The 18,155-nt window shown below is 38.6% G+C and overlaps 5 protein-coding genes across 5 annotated transcripts; 2 read left to right on the top strand and 3 right to left on the bottom strand.

Moving 5' to 3' along the window:
• Positions 1 to 262: 262 nt before the first annotated feature.
• LOC126786216 (uncharacterized) lies at positions 263 to 1,173 on the bottom strand. Its single transcript, XM_050511976.1, has one exon. The coding sequence runs from the start codon at positions 1,032 to 1,034 to the stop codon at positions 402 to 404; it is 633 nt and encodes a 210-aa protein (XP_050367933.1). The 5' UTR covers positions 1,035 to 1,173; the 3' UTR covers positions 263 to 401.
• A 598-nt stretch (positions 1,174 to 1,771) lies between these two features.
• LOC126786220 (late embryogenesis abundant protein At1g64065-like) lies at positions 1,772 to 2,576 on the top strand. The gene has a single exon (XM_050511979.1). The coding sequence runs from the start codon at positions 1,863 to 1,865 to the stop codon at positions 2,457 to 2,459; it is 597 nt and encodes a 198-aa protein (XP_050367936.1). The 5' UTR covers positions 1,772 to 1,862; the 3' UTR covers positions 2,460 to 2,576.
• Positions 2,577 to 13,431: 10,855 nt separating this feature from the next.
• Positions 13,432 to 14,273, bottom strand: LOC126786215 (uncharacterized). The gene has a single exon (XM_050511975.1). The coding sequence runs from the start codon at positions 14,165 to 14,167 to the stop codon at positions 13,532 to 13,534; it is 636 nt and encodes a 211-aa protein (XP_050367932.1). The 5' UTR covers positions 14,168 to 14,273; the 3' UTR covers positions 13,432 to 13,531.
• Positions 14,274 to 14,763: 490 nt separating this feature from the next.
• On the top strand, positions 14,764 to 15,743 carry LOC126786217 (uncharacterized). Its single transcript, XM_050511977.1, has one exon. The coding sequence runs from the start codon at positions 14,912 to 14,914 to the stop codon at positions 15,542 to 15,544; it is 633 nt and encodes a 210-aa protein (XP_050367934.1). The 5' UTR covers positions 14,764 to 14,911; the 3' UTR covers positions 15,545 to 15,743.
• A 712-nt stretch (positions 15,744 to 16,455) lies between these two features.
• Positions 16,456 to 17,416, bottom strand: LOC126786213 (uncharacterized). Its single transcript, XM_050511973.1, has one exon. The coding sequence runs from the start codon at positions 17,306 to 17,308 to the stop codon at positions 16,670 to 16,672; it is 639 nt and encodes a 212-aa protein (XP_050367930.1). The 5' UTR covers positions 17,309 to 17,416; the 3' UTR covers positions 16,456 to 16,669.
• Between the last annotated feature and the right edge of the window lie 739 nt (positions 17,417 to 18,155).

The raw sequence follows: 18,155 nt of genomic DNA on the forward strand, positions 1-18,155 counted from the left end.
TGATTGTAAATGTCATTAATTATTTCCGTCATTTACTTCAACGAAGACTCTAATAGTGTTTTTCCTTCAACATAGTACTATTTTTTTCTTTAGTTTTACTAATTGTTGGTTCTTGTTAAACATCGCATAAACGTCACCAAAGACGTTTTCGGTTTCTGATCGACCTCACTGCAAATAGCGGAGATATGACTTATGTGTTGCCATGATCATGTCAACTAGCAGATCAGGTAAAATAAAGACAGAAAAATAACAAGTGGCCAAATACTGAAAATATATGAATGACATCCAATATATGTATAGCTCTACTACAACAAAGCCAAGGCGTACGTCATACAGAAAAAGAATGAAAAAATCAATAATCAAAGCAAACTGAAGAGCTAGTCTCAACTCGTTGTAGTTTATCACTTGCATTCTAAGCTTTTGACCGTTTGTCCGGACACATCAATTTGTATGGTGCAGCTCATACTCGCAGACTTCTTCTTCTTCATGATCAACATCAACTCCACCTTTCCGGTCAGTTTTGCCTCGCTAGTTAGGGACAACACCCCACCGCTCAATTCACTGCCGAGGGTGGAGCTGGTCGTCAATGCATCGGTGTTCAAGCTCACAACGGCGTTCACCTTCTTTGTGCCTTTCATCCCGGCCTTGCCCTTGGGTACAGTGAATGTCCCGACAGATGTACCTTGGTACATGAATGTCACGACGCCTTCGTCGAACTTGTAAGGACCCCAGTTGGTGTTCTTGACTCTGATTTGGGTATTGAAGGTTGTACTGAACGAAGGAGTTGTAGAGGATGAAGTGAATCCTGTGAGGGAGCTTGTGCCGAGTCTGACCTTAGGGGTCTTAACTTTCATTACAGTGAGACCAAACACAGTCATGACTGCGATCTGGAATACAATGAAAATACCAATATAAGCAAAGCACTTGATTCTCTTCTTGCGCTTGAGATCGTCCTCGGACAAAGACTCTCTATCGCTTCTTGCGTAACCATTTGCCGGAGCCAGAGGATAAGCCTGGTGTGTCTTCTCAGCCATGTTTATTTTTATTTTCTGATGGAAGAACGAAAAGGAAATGATCGTAAGAAGTAGTTGTGGCTTTGCTTTGTGTTGAACTAGCTGTTGATGATGAAACTACAGGAAATGTTTGAACTTGTTTGTGGTGATGATGAGATGAAAAGTGCAAGTCCGCATGTGTATATAGTGTTTGGAAATTTGGACAATTTCAATAAGTTAAATGGGCGAATGAGTTTCCTGGAAGGTGCATTTCATTTTAGACACAAAACGCGTCCAAATCTGGGGTTAATTATCAATTATCTTCTAGATGATCGATGACTTTGATGAGGACATTTTAGCCTTTTGCTACAACAAGTGAGAACATATATAGCAGCAGCTCATCTGGATATTAAATAATTTAAATTCATGTCTGCATTGACCATTCCCACGTTTTAAACTCATGAAAGAAAAAAAAAATAGAAACGAAGTAAAGAATAAAAGAATTCTATAGCACTTTGCCTGGAACAGAACCGAAGAATCATCTCCTAGCTGTCTGATATCTACATATTTAAATTTCGTCAAATTTTCTTGTTGTAAGCTAACTAATAGAGACTTTGTCTTGCAGCAAAAATCCACCATTAAGGTCGTCATAAATGGAGGTCGTTCTAGAAGAGTTGAAGACGAGTTGTTGACTCTATCATGCGCGTTACACTTTAGCATTTCCTGGAAGCGTACTTGAACTCGGAGGCGGCCGACTCTATATATGTAACGCAGAGGCAGCCAACAATCACAACATTCCTACAAGCAATACTTGCTAAGAGAAAACCGATCAGAAGAACACATTTTAAGCTTTCCAAGTCACTTAAGAAAATGTCTGCTAGGAAAGATGAAGAATCTGCTACTTTGCAAACCGATGAGGAACTCAAGCGCCAAAAGAGAATCAAGTTGTTTACCTATATCGGCATCTTCATAGTTTTTCAGATCATAGTGATGACCGTTTTTGGTCTCACTGTGATGAAAGTCAAGACCCCGAAGGTGAGATTGGGCGATATCAGCATCACAAACTTGAGCACAGCAACTGCAACGCCTTCTTTTGACGCGACATTCAACACCCAAATTAGGGTCAAGAACACCAACTGGGGTCCTTACAAATTTGATGCAGGCACCATAACATTCATGTACCAAGGTGTGCAGGTCGGAACAGTGACAGTACCTAAGGGCAAAGCTGGTATGCGTTCCACCAAGAAGATCAATGTGGAGGTGAGTTTGAACTCGGATGCATTGAGTGGCAGTTCTACTCTTGGAAGTGAAGTGAGCAGCGGAGTGGTGACGCTGACTAGCCAAGCCAAATTGACTGGGAAGGTGGAATTGATGCTTATAATGAAGAAAAAGAAGTCTGCCACAATGGACTGTGCCATGGCAATTGATCTGTCCACAAAAACTGTCCAAAGTTTACAGTGCAAGTGACAGTGAGATAGCTAGCTTGTTCTTGATTCGTTATTTTTTCATTCATGATTTTATTTTGTGATGTCTTGATTTTGATGTAATGATTTTTGCATATAATCATATTTTTTGTTAGTATAATCCTCTTCTTGCCTTTGAGCTCCTAGAATATCCAGGAAATAAAAAGAAAACAAAGCAGTACTGAATTCTAGGGGTGGACACGGGTCCATTCGGTTCGGTTTTGGACAAAACCCATAACCCAACCCAAATTTTAAATTCGGTTCGGTTCGGTTCGGTTTTTCTATTTTAGAGACTGTGACCCACAACCCAACCCAACCCGTACGGTTCGGTTCGGTTCGGTTTTTTTTCGGTTTTACCCGTATGTAAAATACGTAATATTATATATTAATTTTAAAAGTACAAAATTTAACATAAAGATGAAAAACTAATAGTCTAATGATTATTTCATACCTAATTGACTTATGCCTCATCATTTAGCCCGTGGATCTGAAAAGATCGTCGAGGCCCGCAAGCCCGATGGGTTTTTACCCGAAAACAACACTATTATGTCATATGGGAAGACCCATTACCAATATGCGAACACTAAAAGTCGTTTGCATATATGAAATCACCTAATTTTTGTCACCGATTGTGTGCGGTCGCACCAAAAAATTCCATTTGGCAAAGCCCCGGTCAATGAGGATTTTAATGTCAAAACGCCTTTTTTCTTGACCATAAGTATGGACGATCAATCAATATCCAAATCGGCCGAAATTTTTACGGGTTCCCTAAATATATATACTGATCACATCTGCTGGTGTCGATCGACCATATTTCGAACTGGAGTTATCGATTGCTGAAGTGTCCACTAATGTATCATACCTTTATATTAGATTTATAACAAAACTATCACATTATGAAGCGACTATATGAAGTAAACTTTTAGGGATCGATCGACACCATCCGATGTGATCAGTATATATATTTAGTGACCATGTAAAAATTTCATCCAATTCGGACCTAGTTTGACCGTCAGAATTTCCGGTAAACTGAAAACACCACTAATTTGTCCTAAAGGAGAATCCATTACAAAGATGCGAGCGCCGAAAGCCGTTTGCATATCTGAAGTCACCTAATTTTTGTTACTTATCATGCGGGGTCGCACTGAAGAAATCTATTTGGCAAAGCCTCGGTCAATGAGGTTTTATTATGTGAAAACGCCTCTTTTTTGGTTGACCGTAGGTACGAACGGTCAAACCATGTCCAAAATGGACGAAATTTTTACGGGGTCCCTAAATATATATACCAATCACATCTGCTAGTGTCGATCGACCATATTTCAAATTAGAGTTGACGATCACCTAAGTGTCAACTAATGTATCATAACCTTTATATTAGGTTTAAAATAAAACTATCGCATTATGAAGCGACTATATGAAGGAAACTTCTAGGGATCGATCGACACCAGCCGATGTGATCGTTATATATATTTAGTGACCCTATCAAAATTTCATCCAATTCGGACCTTATTTAACCGTCGGAATTTTTGGTAAATCGAAAACATCACTATTATGCCATAAGGGAGGACCTATTACAAATATGCGAACGCCGAAAGCCGTTTGCATATCTGAAATCACCTAATTTTTGTTACTTATCATGCGGGGTCGCACTGAAGAAATCTATTTGGCAAAGCCCCGGTCAATGAGGTTTTATTATGTGAAAACGCCTCTTTTTTGGTTGACCGTAGGTACGAACGGTCAAACCATGTCCAAAATGGATGAAATTTTTACGGGGTCCCTAAATATATATACCAATCGCATCTGCTGGTGTCGATCGACCATATTTCGAATTAGAGTTGACGATCACCTAAGTGTCAACTAATGTATCATAACCTTTATATTAGGTTTAAAATAAAACTATCGCATTATGAAGCGACTATATGAAGGAAATTTCTAGGGATCGATCGATACCAGCCGATGTGATCGTTATATATATTTAGTGACCCTATCAAAATTTCATCCAATTCGGACCTCATTTAACCGTCGGAATTTTTGGTAAATCGAAAACATCACTATTATGCCATAAGGGAGGACCTATTACAAATATGCGAACGCCGAAAGCCATTTGCATATCTGAAATCACCTAATTTTTGTTACTTATCATGCGCGGTCGCACTAAATAAATATATTTGGCAAAGCCCCGTCAATGGGGTTTCAATATGTGAAAACGCCTCTTTTTTAGTTAACCGTAGGTACGAACGGTCAAACCATGTCCAAAATGGACAAAATTTTTACGGGGTCCCTAAATATATATACCAATCACATCTGCTAGTGTCGATCGACCATATTTCGAATTAGAGTTTACGATCACCTAAGTGTCAACTAATGTATCATTACCTTTATATTAGGTTTAAAATAAAACTATCGCATTATGAAGCGACTATATGAAGGAAACTTCTAGGGATCGATCGACACCAGCCGATGTCATCGGTATATATATTTAGTGACCCTATAAAATTTCATCCAATTCGGACCTCATTTAACCGTCAGAATTTTTGGTAAATCGAAAACACCACTATTATGCCATAAGGGAGGACCTATTACAAATATGCGAACGCCGAAAGCCGTTTGCATATCTGAAATCACCTAATTTTTGTTATCTATCATGCGCGGTCGCACTAAAGAAATATATTTGGCAAAGCCCCGGTTAATAGGGTTTCAATATGTGAAAACGACTCTTTTTTAGTTAACCGTAGGTACGAACGGTCAAACCATGTCCAAAACGGACGAAATTTTTACGGGGTCCCTAAATATATATACCAATCACATCTGCTGGTGTCGATCGATCATATTTCAAATTAGAGTTGGCGATTTCCTAAGTGTCAACTAATGTATCATAACATTTATATTAGGTTTAAAATAAAACTATCGCATTATGAAGCGACTATATGAATGAAACTTCTAGGGATCGATCGACACCAGCCGATGTAATCGGTATATATATTTAGTTACCCTATAAAAATTTCATCCAATTCGGACCTCATTTAACCGTCAGAATTTTTGGTAAATCGAAAACACCACTATTATGCCATAAGGGAGGACCTATTACAAATATGCGAACGCCGAAAGCCGTTTGCATATCTGAAATCACATAATTTTTGTTATCTATCATGCGCGGTCGCACTAAAGAAATATATTTGGCAAAGCCCCGGTCAATAGGGTTTCAATATGTGAAAACGCCTCTTTTTTAGTTAACCGTAGGTACGAACGGTCAAACCATGTCCAAAACGGACGAAATTTTTACGGGGTCCCTAAATATATATACCAATCACATCTGCTGGTGTCGATCGATCATATTTCGAATTAGAGTTGGCGATTTTCTAAGTGTCAACTAATGTATCATAACATTTATATTAGGTTTAAAATAAAACTATCGCATTATGAAGGAAGCAAGACAGCTAAATAATGCGCCTCTTATACATTAGCTCAATTAGGTTAGAAATTATGTGCGGCTGTGAGGCCGACCACACTATTTTTTTATTAAAAAAATAATAATAATGTAAAATTATAAATATGACAAAATGATGTCGTTTTGTAACGTTGACCATTGACTTCGGGTTGTTCGGGTCGGTTCGGTTTCTAAGGGACTGAACCCAAAACCCAACCCAAATAGAATCGGTTCGGTTCGGTTTTTTTATTTTCGGTTCGGTTTGATTCGGGTTTCGGTTTGTTCGGATTCGATTTGGGTTCGGGTCCGGTTTTTTTCGGTTTTCGGGTCAGTTTGTCCACCCCTACTGAATTCCCACATAATCGGCAGCTAAAAATGTAATGACCCGATTTTTCAGGATCAATTTATTTGAATTTGTAGATATTAATAAACTTTGTACGATTAATAAACCGCAATGTTTCGGAAAACGGGACCGTCATCGGAAATCTTATTTAGAAAAACGTTACGTTTCCGCGACGTGAGAATCGACTTTTACACCGTCGCTCGTTTCCGAAAACTTCCTTCACGGAGGTTGTAGAGCTCGTCGATACGAGTTCGTGGACGCATCACGCGTCCTAATCGGATGTTGTATGTGAAAGTTATTAACAACGGAAGTTAGTTTCCGATCTGGAAAAAGGTATAAAAAAGAAATTTAAGGGATTAGAGTTTCCATTTTCGGAAACCCCTCACCCGCCTCCCTCTCTCTCTCTCTCTCCCCGATCTCTCCCTCCCTCAGCAAAATCTCGCCGTCGAACTCCCACCTCCGGACGTCCGTGTCCCTCACCACCGGTCCTAGAAGCTTCGCACGGCCCTCCGCAATCAACCCCAAGCTCGACACGTCCTCATTCGCCGCCGGGAAGCCGCACGACCAACCGAGCCTCGTGCCGCCTTTCGAACTCCGCCTTCGGCGACGCCCGTGCTCGAGGCTAGCTCGCATTCACCTCACCTCACCCCTGGTTCCATCTACGACAAGATTGGGACTCGATTCACCCTCGTGCCTCGCCTCTGCTAAAATTCGACTCCGTCGACATCTCAAGCGTCTCCGGCGACAAATCCAACGGTTTCGAGATTCAATCAAGGTGAGGGTTAGCTTTATAGACTGATTTTGGTTGCTTGTGGTGGATTGTGATGGATTTGGGGGAAAATCGGAGGAGGAAGAGATGAGGGAGGTACCGCCGCCTAGGGCGGCGCGTGACGGGGGCAGGGAGGCGGCCTGAGGCCGTAGAAGGGTAGAGGGGGAAGAAATGAAGTGTTTTGGGCGGCGGTGGGCAAGCCACGCGCGCCGGTTCTAGCGACGCATGAGCTCCACGTGCTGCTACTGCTACAGTGGAGAGGCGCGTGAGTACCACGCGCCACCACGTGCGGCGGCACGTAAACAGTGATTTTCAACAGTAATTTTTGTAAAATTATTTTATGAGCGGTGAATTTATTTTACGTGCGGTGAATGTAAATTGTTTTTTACGTACGGTGAATGTAAATTTTTTTTACGCACATTAATTGTAAAAATAATTTCTGAAGAGTAAATCGGTAATTATTATTTACTGAAACAGTATTTACGATGGATTAGTACATGGATATACATGAATACGTAAATAGTATGTACACATACAGAAATACATAAATAGTATGTAATCGTACAAGAATACGTAATTAATATGTATTTGTACAGTAATACGTGAATAGTAATTATGTGAACAATAATTTAATAAAAACCAGAAATTGCTGAACATTAAAACATTATTACTGGTTCGGCATTTAAGATTTTACGTAACGCTTCTAAATTCACTTCTTATCTATTCTAGGTGATCGACACAACAAGTAAAGGATTCGACTTCAGAATTGTGGAAATTACGCTCAGGAATATAAGGTGAGTAAAATCTCACAATGACGAATCTACCCTTGTGGAGATTCATGATTACGCTAAATTTAAAAGAATGAACAATGATATGTATATGATATAGTGAATTGTGTATGTGTATAATTGGTAAAATAGGTACATATGTATGGTTTACTATATGATATACTGTCGTAATTTCTGTTTGCGAATGAGTTCATTATAGCGTTGATATTTATTTATTTGAGCATGTCAGTGTGATTTGTACAATATCATGTGATGATTGTTTATATGTGGTTACAACTTGAGTTATGTTAAAACGTTTTTGTGGTCTGTGGACCTGTCTTCAGACGTGTTGGCATGTCAGAACCTAGCCTTGGCCGGGGGTACAATTCAGTTAGAGCTCTAATCTGTCTGTCGGGGTACTAACATGAGGGGTAACAGAGGTGTATTATCGCTCATGGGTACCCGTATTATAAATGTATTTGGGTAAACAGAGGGGTTGCCCGATTTCTCATGAGCATATATATTTTCAATTAATATTAGACAACCAGATGGGTCGTCCAATGACTCATGAGTGCATTTATGATTAATGCTTTATGTATTTTCGTATATATTTTTATGCGAGTTATATTGTTCTTTTACTCATACGAACTGCAAAGCTTACCAGGTTTGTGTTTACAATCCCAGTGCACATATCTGATGGTGTAGGGGATAATTCCGCAGGTGTGGTGTAATAACCCGAATTTTTAGAAGCTAAATGTCGAGTATTTTCAAAGTGTTAAACTTGTGAAATTAATTCAAGACGACAATTGGAGGTTTGCGACATTTCGAAACGAAAACGGAAACGTTCTCGGATCGTTTAATTAGAAAACGTAACGTTACCGCAACGTATAGATCGACTTTTATTTCGTCGCTCGGTTGCGAAAACGTCCTTCACGAAAGTCGTAGAGCTCATCGATACGAGTTCGTGGACACGTCACGCGTTCGAATCGGACGTCGGAAACGAAAGTTATTTACGTCGGAAGTTCGTTTCCGATTTTGGAAATAGTATAAAAGGAAGGAGATGAGATTAAAAATCAGAAAATCAGCTCGGGTACTGTTCACCCGAGCTCGGGTACTGTTCACCCGACCCAAAAATCTTCTCCGGCCGATTTCTCCACCATCCGACGTCGCCTCGTGTCGTGCCACCTATCAAACTGACGGACTCGACGATCTCCATCTTTTGGGCTACGCCTTGCACTCCGGCGACAACCACACACGGTGCAGCAACCGCCGGAAGTTACTGTTGTGTCCGCGCCGCCTCCTCCGGCCACCATAGCACGAGATTTTTGGGGGGTTTTGCTTGTCTCAGTTCCAGCAACATTCCCACAAAAGGAATCAAGCCAAATCGAAGTGTAAGTACCCGAATCAAAATTTCAATTTCTAGGGTTTGTGAATAGTGCCGAATTTATGTTCTTCGTTGTTTCGACTGTTTAGGCTCGGATTTAGACCTTGGTGTCAACTAGAACGTTGTTGGAAATGTTGTTTAGGTTGTGGTGGTGAAATTTGGTGATGATTGGTGGCGGTCGGTGAACAGTAACATCGCATGAATAGTAAATGTGAATAGTACCGACGCATGAATAGGAATGTGAACAGTGACGCCGCATGCATAGTACTCTGTAACAGTAAATGTGAACAGTGACATGGTAAAACAGTAACTGTGAACAGTGGTTTGATAAAAATAGTAACTGTGAACAATGGTTAAGTAAAAACATTGATTAGTAAACATGAACAGTGTTATGTGAACAATGTTTTATGAACAACATTTAGCTGTGCTGAACTCGTCACCTGATATTTTAAGTATCATTTTCTAAGCATTTATCGTGCTATTAGGTGACTGACGAAACGAATGAGAAAATTACTTTCAGGGTCGTGGAAGTTGCACGCAGGAAAGAATGTGAGTAAAATCTCACTTATTTACGAATCTACCCTTGCGATGATTCAAGATTTTGCAAGAGTTTTTAATATTGAATTACGACATGTATACAATATAGTGGATTACATATATATTGTATAAATGGTAAATAAGTACATATATATATAGTTTGCTATATTATATATTGTTATGAATTAATTGGAATTGGTCATTTCGAATGACGAGAATTAAATATTGAGCATGTGATTTGATTTTTGTACAATATGAGGTGTGATTATTGTACGTAGTTTTAACATGAGTTTGTTAAAATGTTTTGTTTTCGGTCGAGTTTTGTCTTCGGACGAGTTTTTGTCTTCGGACATGTTTATGAAATATGACATGTATATGATATAATGGATTATATATATATTGTATAAATTGTAAATAAGTACATATATATATAGTTTGGTATATTATATACTGTTAGGATTTCATTTATGAAAATGATCACGGTGGTGATGAGGATTATATGTTGAGCATATTGACGTGAAGAATTGTTAAAACGTTTTGTCTTCGGACGTGTTTATGAAATATGACATGTATATAATAAAGTGGATTATATATATATATATATATTGTATAAATGGTAAATATGTACATATATATATATATGTAGTTTGCTATATTATATACTGTTAGTATTTCGGTTGTGAATTATGATCACAGTGGTGATGAGAATTATATATTGAGTGTGATGAAATTTGTACAATAATGATTAGATTATTGTACGTGTTTATGTCTTCGGACGTGTGTGACATGTCGGAACCTAGCCTTTGGCCGGGCGAAAGTTACGATACAGTTAGAGCTCTAGTCTGTCTGTCGGACATCGGGTAGCGAGGAGGTTGCCCGATGTCGGACTTCGGGTAGCGAGGAGGTTGCCCGAAGTCGGACTTAGGGTAGCGTGGAGGTTGCCCAATGCCGGCGGTGTACTACGTGAAGGGTAACAGAGGTGTACCAGCGCTCATTAGTACCCGTATTATAAATGTATTTGGGTAAACAGAGGGGTTACCGAATTGCTCATGAGTACTTTTATTTTCATATCTTCGGGACAACCAGATGAGCCGTCCATTTACTCATGGGTGCATTTATATTTGTTGAGTTGTGGATTTCCGTATATATTGATATGTGAGTTATGTTTTTATTTTACTCATACGAGCTGTAAAGCTTACCGGGTTTGTGTTTACAATCCCGGTGCACCAATTCGATGGTGTAGTGGATAACTTCCCAGGTGTGGATTAGCGGGAATTGACGGACTGCTCAGAGAACTTGAAGTTATTTATTTCCAGCTGGAGCGAGGATTTTTTGTGACTATCTTGTGAGGTTGTTGTGGGGATTATACATTTCCATTTGTTATAATGTTGAATTATAATTTGGTTTGTAATAATCGGTTTGACCGAGTTGTATTTTGAACTCAGAGATGATCCGCTGTGGCATTTTAAATGATTTCGATTCATTGAGATTATTTGGTGTTTAACGACTTTGAAATTTTGAGTTTTTTTTATGCTCAAAATTTTGGGGTCGTTACATGTGGATTTGCGGAATCAACCGACAACACTGAAGACTTTGAAGTTGTTTTATTTTATCTTATGGTGAGCATGTGATTTGATTTTTGTACAATATGAGGTGTGATTATTGTACGTGGTTTTAACTTGGAGTTTGTTAAAATGTTTTGTCTTCTGACGAGTTTTGTCTTCGGACGAGTTTTTATCTTCGGACGTGTTTATGAAATATGACATGTATATGATATAATGGATTATATATATATTGTATAAATGGTAAATATGTACATATATATATATAGTTTGCTATATAATATACTGTTATGATTTTATCGTGATTATGTCATTTTGATGACAAAATTTATATATCAAGCATGTGATTTTGATTTGTACAATATCATGTGAGATTATTGTACGTGATTTTAACATGAAGATTGTTAAAATGTTGATTTGTCTTTGGACTTGATTTTTGGTACAATATGATGTGAGATTATTGTACGTGATTTTAACATGGAGATTGTTAAAATGTTGATTTGTCTTCGGACTTGATTTTTGTACAATATGATGTGAGATTATTGTACGTGATTTTAACATGGAGATTGTTAAAATGTTGATTTGTCTTCGGACTTGATTTTGTACAATATGATGTGAGATTATTGTACGTGTTTGGCAAGTCGGAACCTAGCCTTTGGCCGGGCGAAAGTTACGATACAGTTAGAGCTCTAGTCTGTCTGCCGGAGTCCTGCATGTGAGGTAACAGGTGGTTATCTGCTCATGAGTACTCATATTTTTGGATATTGGGTAACGGGTGGTTGCCCAATATCGGCGGTGTACTACGAGAGGGGTAACAGATGTGTACCAGCGTTCTTGGTACCCGTATTATAAATGCATTTGGGTAACCAGAAGGGTTACTTAATTTCTCATGAGCGTTTCATTTCATATTTCTTTGGGACAACCAAATGGGCCGTCCAATGACTAATGAGTGTATTTATATTTGTTTGATTTGTGGATTTTCGTATATATTAATAAGCGAGTTATATTTTCATTTTACTCATACGAGCTGTTAAAGCTTACCGGGTTTGTGTTTACAATCCCGGTGCACCAATTCGATGGTGTAGTGGATAACTCCGCAGGTGTGGATTAGCGGGAATTGACGGACCGCTCAGAGGACTTGAAGTTATTTATCTCCAGTTTGTGTGAGGATTTTGTGTGACTATCTTGTGAGGTTGTTGTGAGGATTATACAATTCCATTTGTTATATGTTGAATTATCATTTGGTTTGTAATAATCGGTTTGACTAAGTTGTATTTTGAACTCAGAGATGATCCGCTGTGACATTTTAAATGATTTCGATTTCATTGAAATTGTTTAGTGTTTAACGACTTTGAAATTTTGAGTTTTTAAGCTCTAAATTTTGGGGTCGTTACAACTTCTGTAATCAGTAATTGGTAATGTCAAATAACATTATTTTTTCAAGGTAAATAATGTTTTCAAGATCTTAGTAACTGAGAGAATACAGAGCACTCGGAGCATAAGAGTGCTATATCTCAATTTTCTGCTGAGCAAGTGAGCATGATGAGCTAATAGACCATTTAATAATAAGTTTAAAAAAATGCACATTTTGGCAATGATATACAGTGATCACCGTACCGTTTGTCAAATCTGAGAAGATGTCGCAGTTATGAGTTCATCAATTCAGGAAGGTGAAGGGATCACATAATGCACATGTACGTGATCAGTGATTCACTAACAGTTTAATTCTAGCTAATACAGAAAGCAACTTATAAAACAGGCCCTCAGTTCTACACTACGCGAGGAAAATGTAAGAGCAATAAGCCAATAAGCATGCATGCATGATCATCATGACTGTATTGAGACCCTGCAATGTGCGCATAAATAAAAAAGATGTTCTAATTCAGTTCAGAAAGAAGTGCCACACAGAAGATAAGCTTCACTAATGGTAAGTTGGATGACCAAGTTATGGTTCCTTGTTTTGCTCATTTGTTGCTTACTAGCATCGTTTCTTATTGCTATATGTGATGCATTTCCAATAGGGCATTATACAGGAGTTGATAATGACGAACGACTAATTTCTCCACAAGTTCTAAGTTAAATTTATGCAAGGCAGCTATTCTTGCTGTCACAGAAATATCTGTTTCTATATCAATCAAACAAACGAATAACAAAAAAAAATTAAACTGCAGTGCTTAAAAATACAAAAACCAGTATAAATATACATGGGATTCAGAATAAATCCAAGAGGTCATACACAGAAAAAGAAAAAAAAGAACAAATCAAATGACAATGACGAACTGGTATATCACTTGCATTGCAAGCTTTTAACCGTCTTTGTGGAAAGATCAAATGCTATGCTGCAGTCCATATTGGCAGACTTCTTTTTCTTCACTATGAGCATCAATTCAACCTTTCCGGTCAATTTGGCTTCGCTGGTCAGAGCCAACACCCCGCTGTTCAATTCATTGCTGAGAGTAGAACTACTCGGCAGTGCATCAGTATTCAAGTTCACTGAAACACTGATCTTCTTTGTGGAACGCATTCCAGCCTTGCTCTTAGGAATTGATACCTGCCCCACTGCTACTCCTTGGTACAGAAATGTTGCAGTGCTTGAATCAAACTTATAAGGACCCCAGTTAGTGTTCTTCACTCTAATCTGGGTGGTGAAGCTTGTGTCAAATGAGGGTGTTGCAGGAATAGAGATGAGGCTTTGGACATTGATTTCCCCCAATCTGACCTTAGGGGTCTTCACTTTCATCACAGTGAGACCAAATACAGTCATCACTATGATTTGAAAGACAATGAAGATACCAATGTACATAAACAACTTCATCCTCTTTTGTCGTTTGAGTTCATCTTCGGATACCAAAGATTCTCCATCACTTCTTGTGTAACCATTTGCAGGGGCCAAAGGATAAGCCTGGTTGGTCTTCTCAGACATCTTTTTTTCTAGTTTTATGGAAAGATTTGAATGGAACAGCAGATAAATATCTCTTTTCGGTTTTGCTCTCTAAATTATGAAGTGAGCAATGTACTGGTTTTGGAAATAATATGAGTACTGCTTCATATATATATATATATAGTGCTGCTTAGGGAAATTGATGAATGAGTCTGAGTAAATAGTTGGTGTAATCTTCGTTGAAATGGAACCAGTAAACGCGCATATGTTCCAACTTTTGACTTCTAGTCTTCTGGATATTGGTCGCACCAGTAAGCTACTCGAGGAGTTTAATATAATAATTAAAGATAATTATATCGAATTTGACATGAGGTGATCGTGTCATACTACTATTTTAATTTTGGTTTAGAAAGTGATTGGAAAGGCAAACCTATTAGACAAGCTGCTATAAAAGGTTGCTTAACAAGTTACATAAGTCTAGAAGACTTTGTCTTGCAGCAAGCACGCACCTAAAGTAGGACCAAGAGTCTAGACGACTATCTCAAGTCAAAACATCTACACCATGCAAGTTTGACTACAGTTTCCTGGAAGCTAAACTAGCCCCTTCATCTTCTGTGAAGTCATCTATGAAACACTATATACCACATGGCAGTACCAACATTGTCACAGACTCACAGACGACTTCACGAATACAATACTTGCTCAATCCATCTTATAATCATCAAAGTTTTCTTTTGAATCAGGAAAACAAGAATTTGTTTGAATTCTTTTTCGAAGTAAAGAAATATGGCCGAGAAGAATCAGCAGAGCTTTGCATCAGCAAATGGCTACTCCAGGAAGGATGAAGAATCAGCCACCCTGCAATCCGAAAACGTGCTCAAACGCCAAAAGAGAATCAAACTGGCTATGTATATTGGTGCTTTCATTGTCTTCCAGATCATAGTGATGACCGTATTTGGTCTCACTGTGATGAAAGTTAAGACCCCGAAGGTCTGCTTAGGCGACATCAACATCCAAAGCCTCAACTCCGTCTCTGCCACATCTTCATTTGACACAAGCTTCACAACCCAAATCAGAGTCAAGAACACAAACTGGGGCCCATATAAGTTTGATGCAAGCACTGCAACGTTCATGTATCAAGGCGTGGCTGTGGGGCAAGTTAGTCTTCCTAAGACCAAGGCTGGTATGCGTTCCACCAAAAAGATCGATGTCACAGTGAGTCTAAATTCCAATGGATTGCCAAGCTCAAATCTCGGAAGTGATTTGAATGCTGGGATCTTGACCCTCAGCAGCCAAGCTAAATTGACTGGAAAGGTTGATCTCATGTTCATCATGAAGAAAAACAAATCGGCTAATATGGACTGTACCGTAGCGTTTGATCTGTCCTCTAAGACAGTCCAAGCTTTACAATGCAAGTGAGCTAAAGGCTGAATCTCCAGCATTGATCAAGACTAGTTCTTGATTTGTATTCTTTGATTCATTCTTTATATTTTCTGTATAAGGTTGCTTAATTTGTTTCACTTACATATTGTATAGAAAAAATCTATGCTTTTACTGTTTTACATGTAGTTCCAGAAAAGTAAGCTTTAAATTTTTATGGAGTGATAGTTTTGGACAAGACATCGAAACGTGACCCTGACTTTGTCTGAGAGAGTGAGAGCTAGTGTTTTACAATCTGGACACAGATCATTAACCTCAAAACTATGAAAATTTGCAACTTTCTTGTCATATAACAACTAGGTCTAACAGTTGATCCAGGACAAGAAATCAAGGGAAATTAACTGATTGATTTTCATAAGTAATCAAGCATAGAAATACCTTAAAGTCAGAGTCCCTTCGCCATCGCGACTCTAATGTTAACTGGATGTGATACCTAATTTGATGATTCCCTTCTTCTCTTTATAAGCCCTAATTAGCTCAATCACTGTTGCCATGAGAGGCAATATGCCAATATGTAATCTACTTCTCTATTTCAGACTTCAAAATCGGCCAACAGGTGGAACACCACATTTGGCCCATAATATCATCTAGGCCAGTTTGCAGAGGTTTATTTTTATTTTTAAGTGAACTACATTTGGCACTTTTTCTTTTTCACCCCATGAAGTTTTGTTAGTCTTACATTTTGGCACTTTTTTCTATTTATGAGATTTTTTGGGGTCTGACATTTGGCAATTTGATTTCTGAGGAGCATAAGGTTCAGTTAAGCCATTCCCCTGTTTTATTCTGTTCTTGCTCTGTTCATTCTCTGTTCTCTTAAGTTAGTTGTATCTTCTTGTTTGCATAGAAAATCAGAGATTTTTTTCTGTATTCAATCATTTGATTGATTTAAAGGAGGGCGAAAACAGAGACTTCATTATAGCTATACAACAATTCCAAGTAGTATTACAGATCTAAAAAAAGAACTGAATAAGGAATTCAAAATCAAGTATAAAACATCAAGAACTAGTCTTGATCATCTCCCAATCCGAAATCGGAGAGATATATAAAGCGCATTTTCAATTCCAATATTTAGCCCCAGCTTCCTGGCTTCTCTATGATCGATGATCACTTGCATGTTAAGCTTTTGACAGTCTTTGTTGACAAATTAAACACAATAGTGCAGTCCATGGAGGCATTCTTATTCTTCTTCATTATAAGCATCAACTCCACTTTGCCTTTCAGCTGAACTTGGCTGGTCAGTGTCAACACCCCGCTGCTTAATTCACTTCCTAGCTTGGAACTGCTTGGCAATGCATCGGCATTCAAACTCACCTCGACATTGATCTTCTTGGTAAAACGCATACCGGCCTTGCTCTTGGGAATAGTTACCTTCCCAATAGTAGCACCTTGGTACAGGAATGTGGCAGTTCCTGCTTCAAATTTGTAAGGACCCCAGTTTGAATTCTTGATTCTTATCTGGGTTGTGAACTTTGTGTCGAATGAAGGTGTTGCAGGAACGGATGTGAGGCTTTGAACACTGATTTCCCCCAACCTGGCCTTGGGGGTCTTGACTTTCATCACAGTTAGACCAAATACGGTCATCACTGCGATCTGAAACACAATGAAAATACCAATATAGATAAACAACTTGATCCTCTTCTGGCGTTTGAGCTCCTCGTCGGTTTGGAAGGGGGCTGATTCATGGTCAGTAGTTCTGGAGTAGCCACTTGCTGATGCATAGTTCTGCTGGCTCTTCTCTGCCATCACTCTAATCTTCTTGAGACCTTTAAACGAAGAAGTTTTTGTTTTCTAAAATATGAATGTGATGAACTCGAAGAAGAGGAGTATCTGTATAATCTTGTTTGTGAAAATGTTAGCTTCTGCTGCTTGTATATATACTAGTCTGAGAGGAACTGTCTGGCTTTCCTGGAAACTAAATCAAACTTCCATAGGTTAAAGTGATTGACTTGCCAAGTCTTCTAGATATGGTCACTATTTCCACGCTTATGGAACATTCATCTCTACACGTCAACTACTGAGCTCTTTTTCGAGTTACTATGACAGGAAATGAAGTTTGGTATCATTAAAATGATCTGAAGAAATTAATATATTTGTACTATACAACGCGTGATGTAATTCTCACTCTTGTAGAGTTGTAGTTGACATGAGACTGGTCAAGAAAAGAGGGCTTGAAATGTAATGAGAATTTCTTGAATGGGATTGGCGGCTTTACAACGGTCATTTCATTTTTGGCAATTTGCTATTTTGGTTGCTGGCTATACTTCTAAATCATCTTGTGCTATTTGTCCGTTGCAACTCCTTTATATGATGACAATTAGTCATGGATAAAAGCATATATAAGATGTGTTCTGGGATTAAACACTGAGGATTGAATGTAAAGCTATTTGAAGAAGCTATTCCGTGATTTCTAGTGAGTTCCTTGGGTTTGCACCGACCATTGATTATCACAGGTAGTATTGGAAAGTATGAACCAATTCTTCCCATGAAGATGCATGTTAGACCCTGGAAATCAAAGAAAATGTCCCAATACCGAATACGACCCAAAACCGGTCGCATCGGGACACAACTTTAATTTTATGTATCAACAGAC

This window comes from Argentina anserina, chromosome 3 (assembly GCF_933775445.1).
Source record: "Argentina anserina chromosome 3, drPotAnse1.1, whole genome shotgun sequence".
In the NCBI taxonomy this organism is placed as follows: Eukaryota; Viridiplantae; Streptophyta; class Magnoliopsida; order Rosales; family Rosaceae; genus Argentina; species Argentina anserina.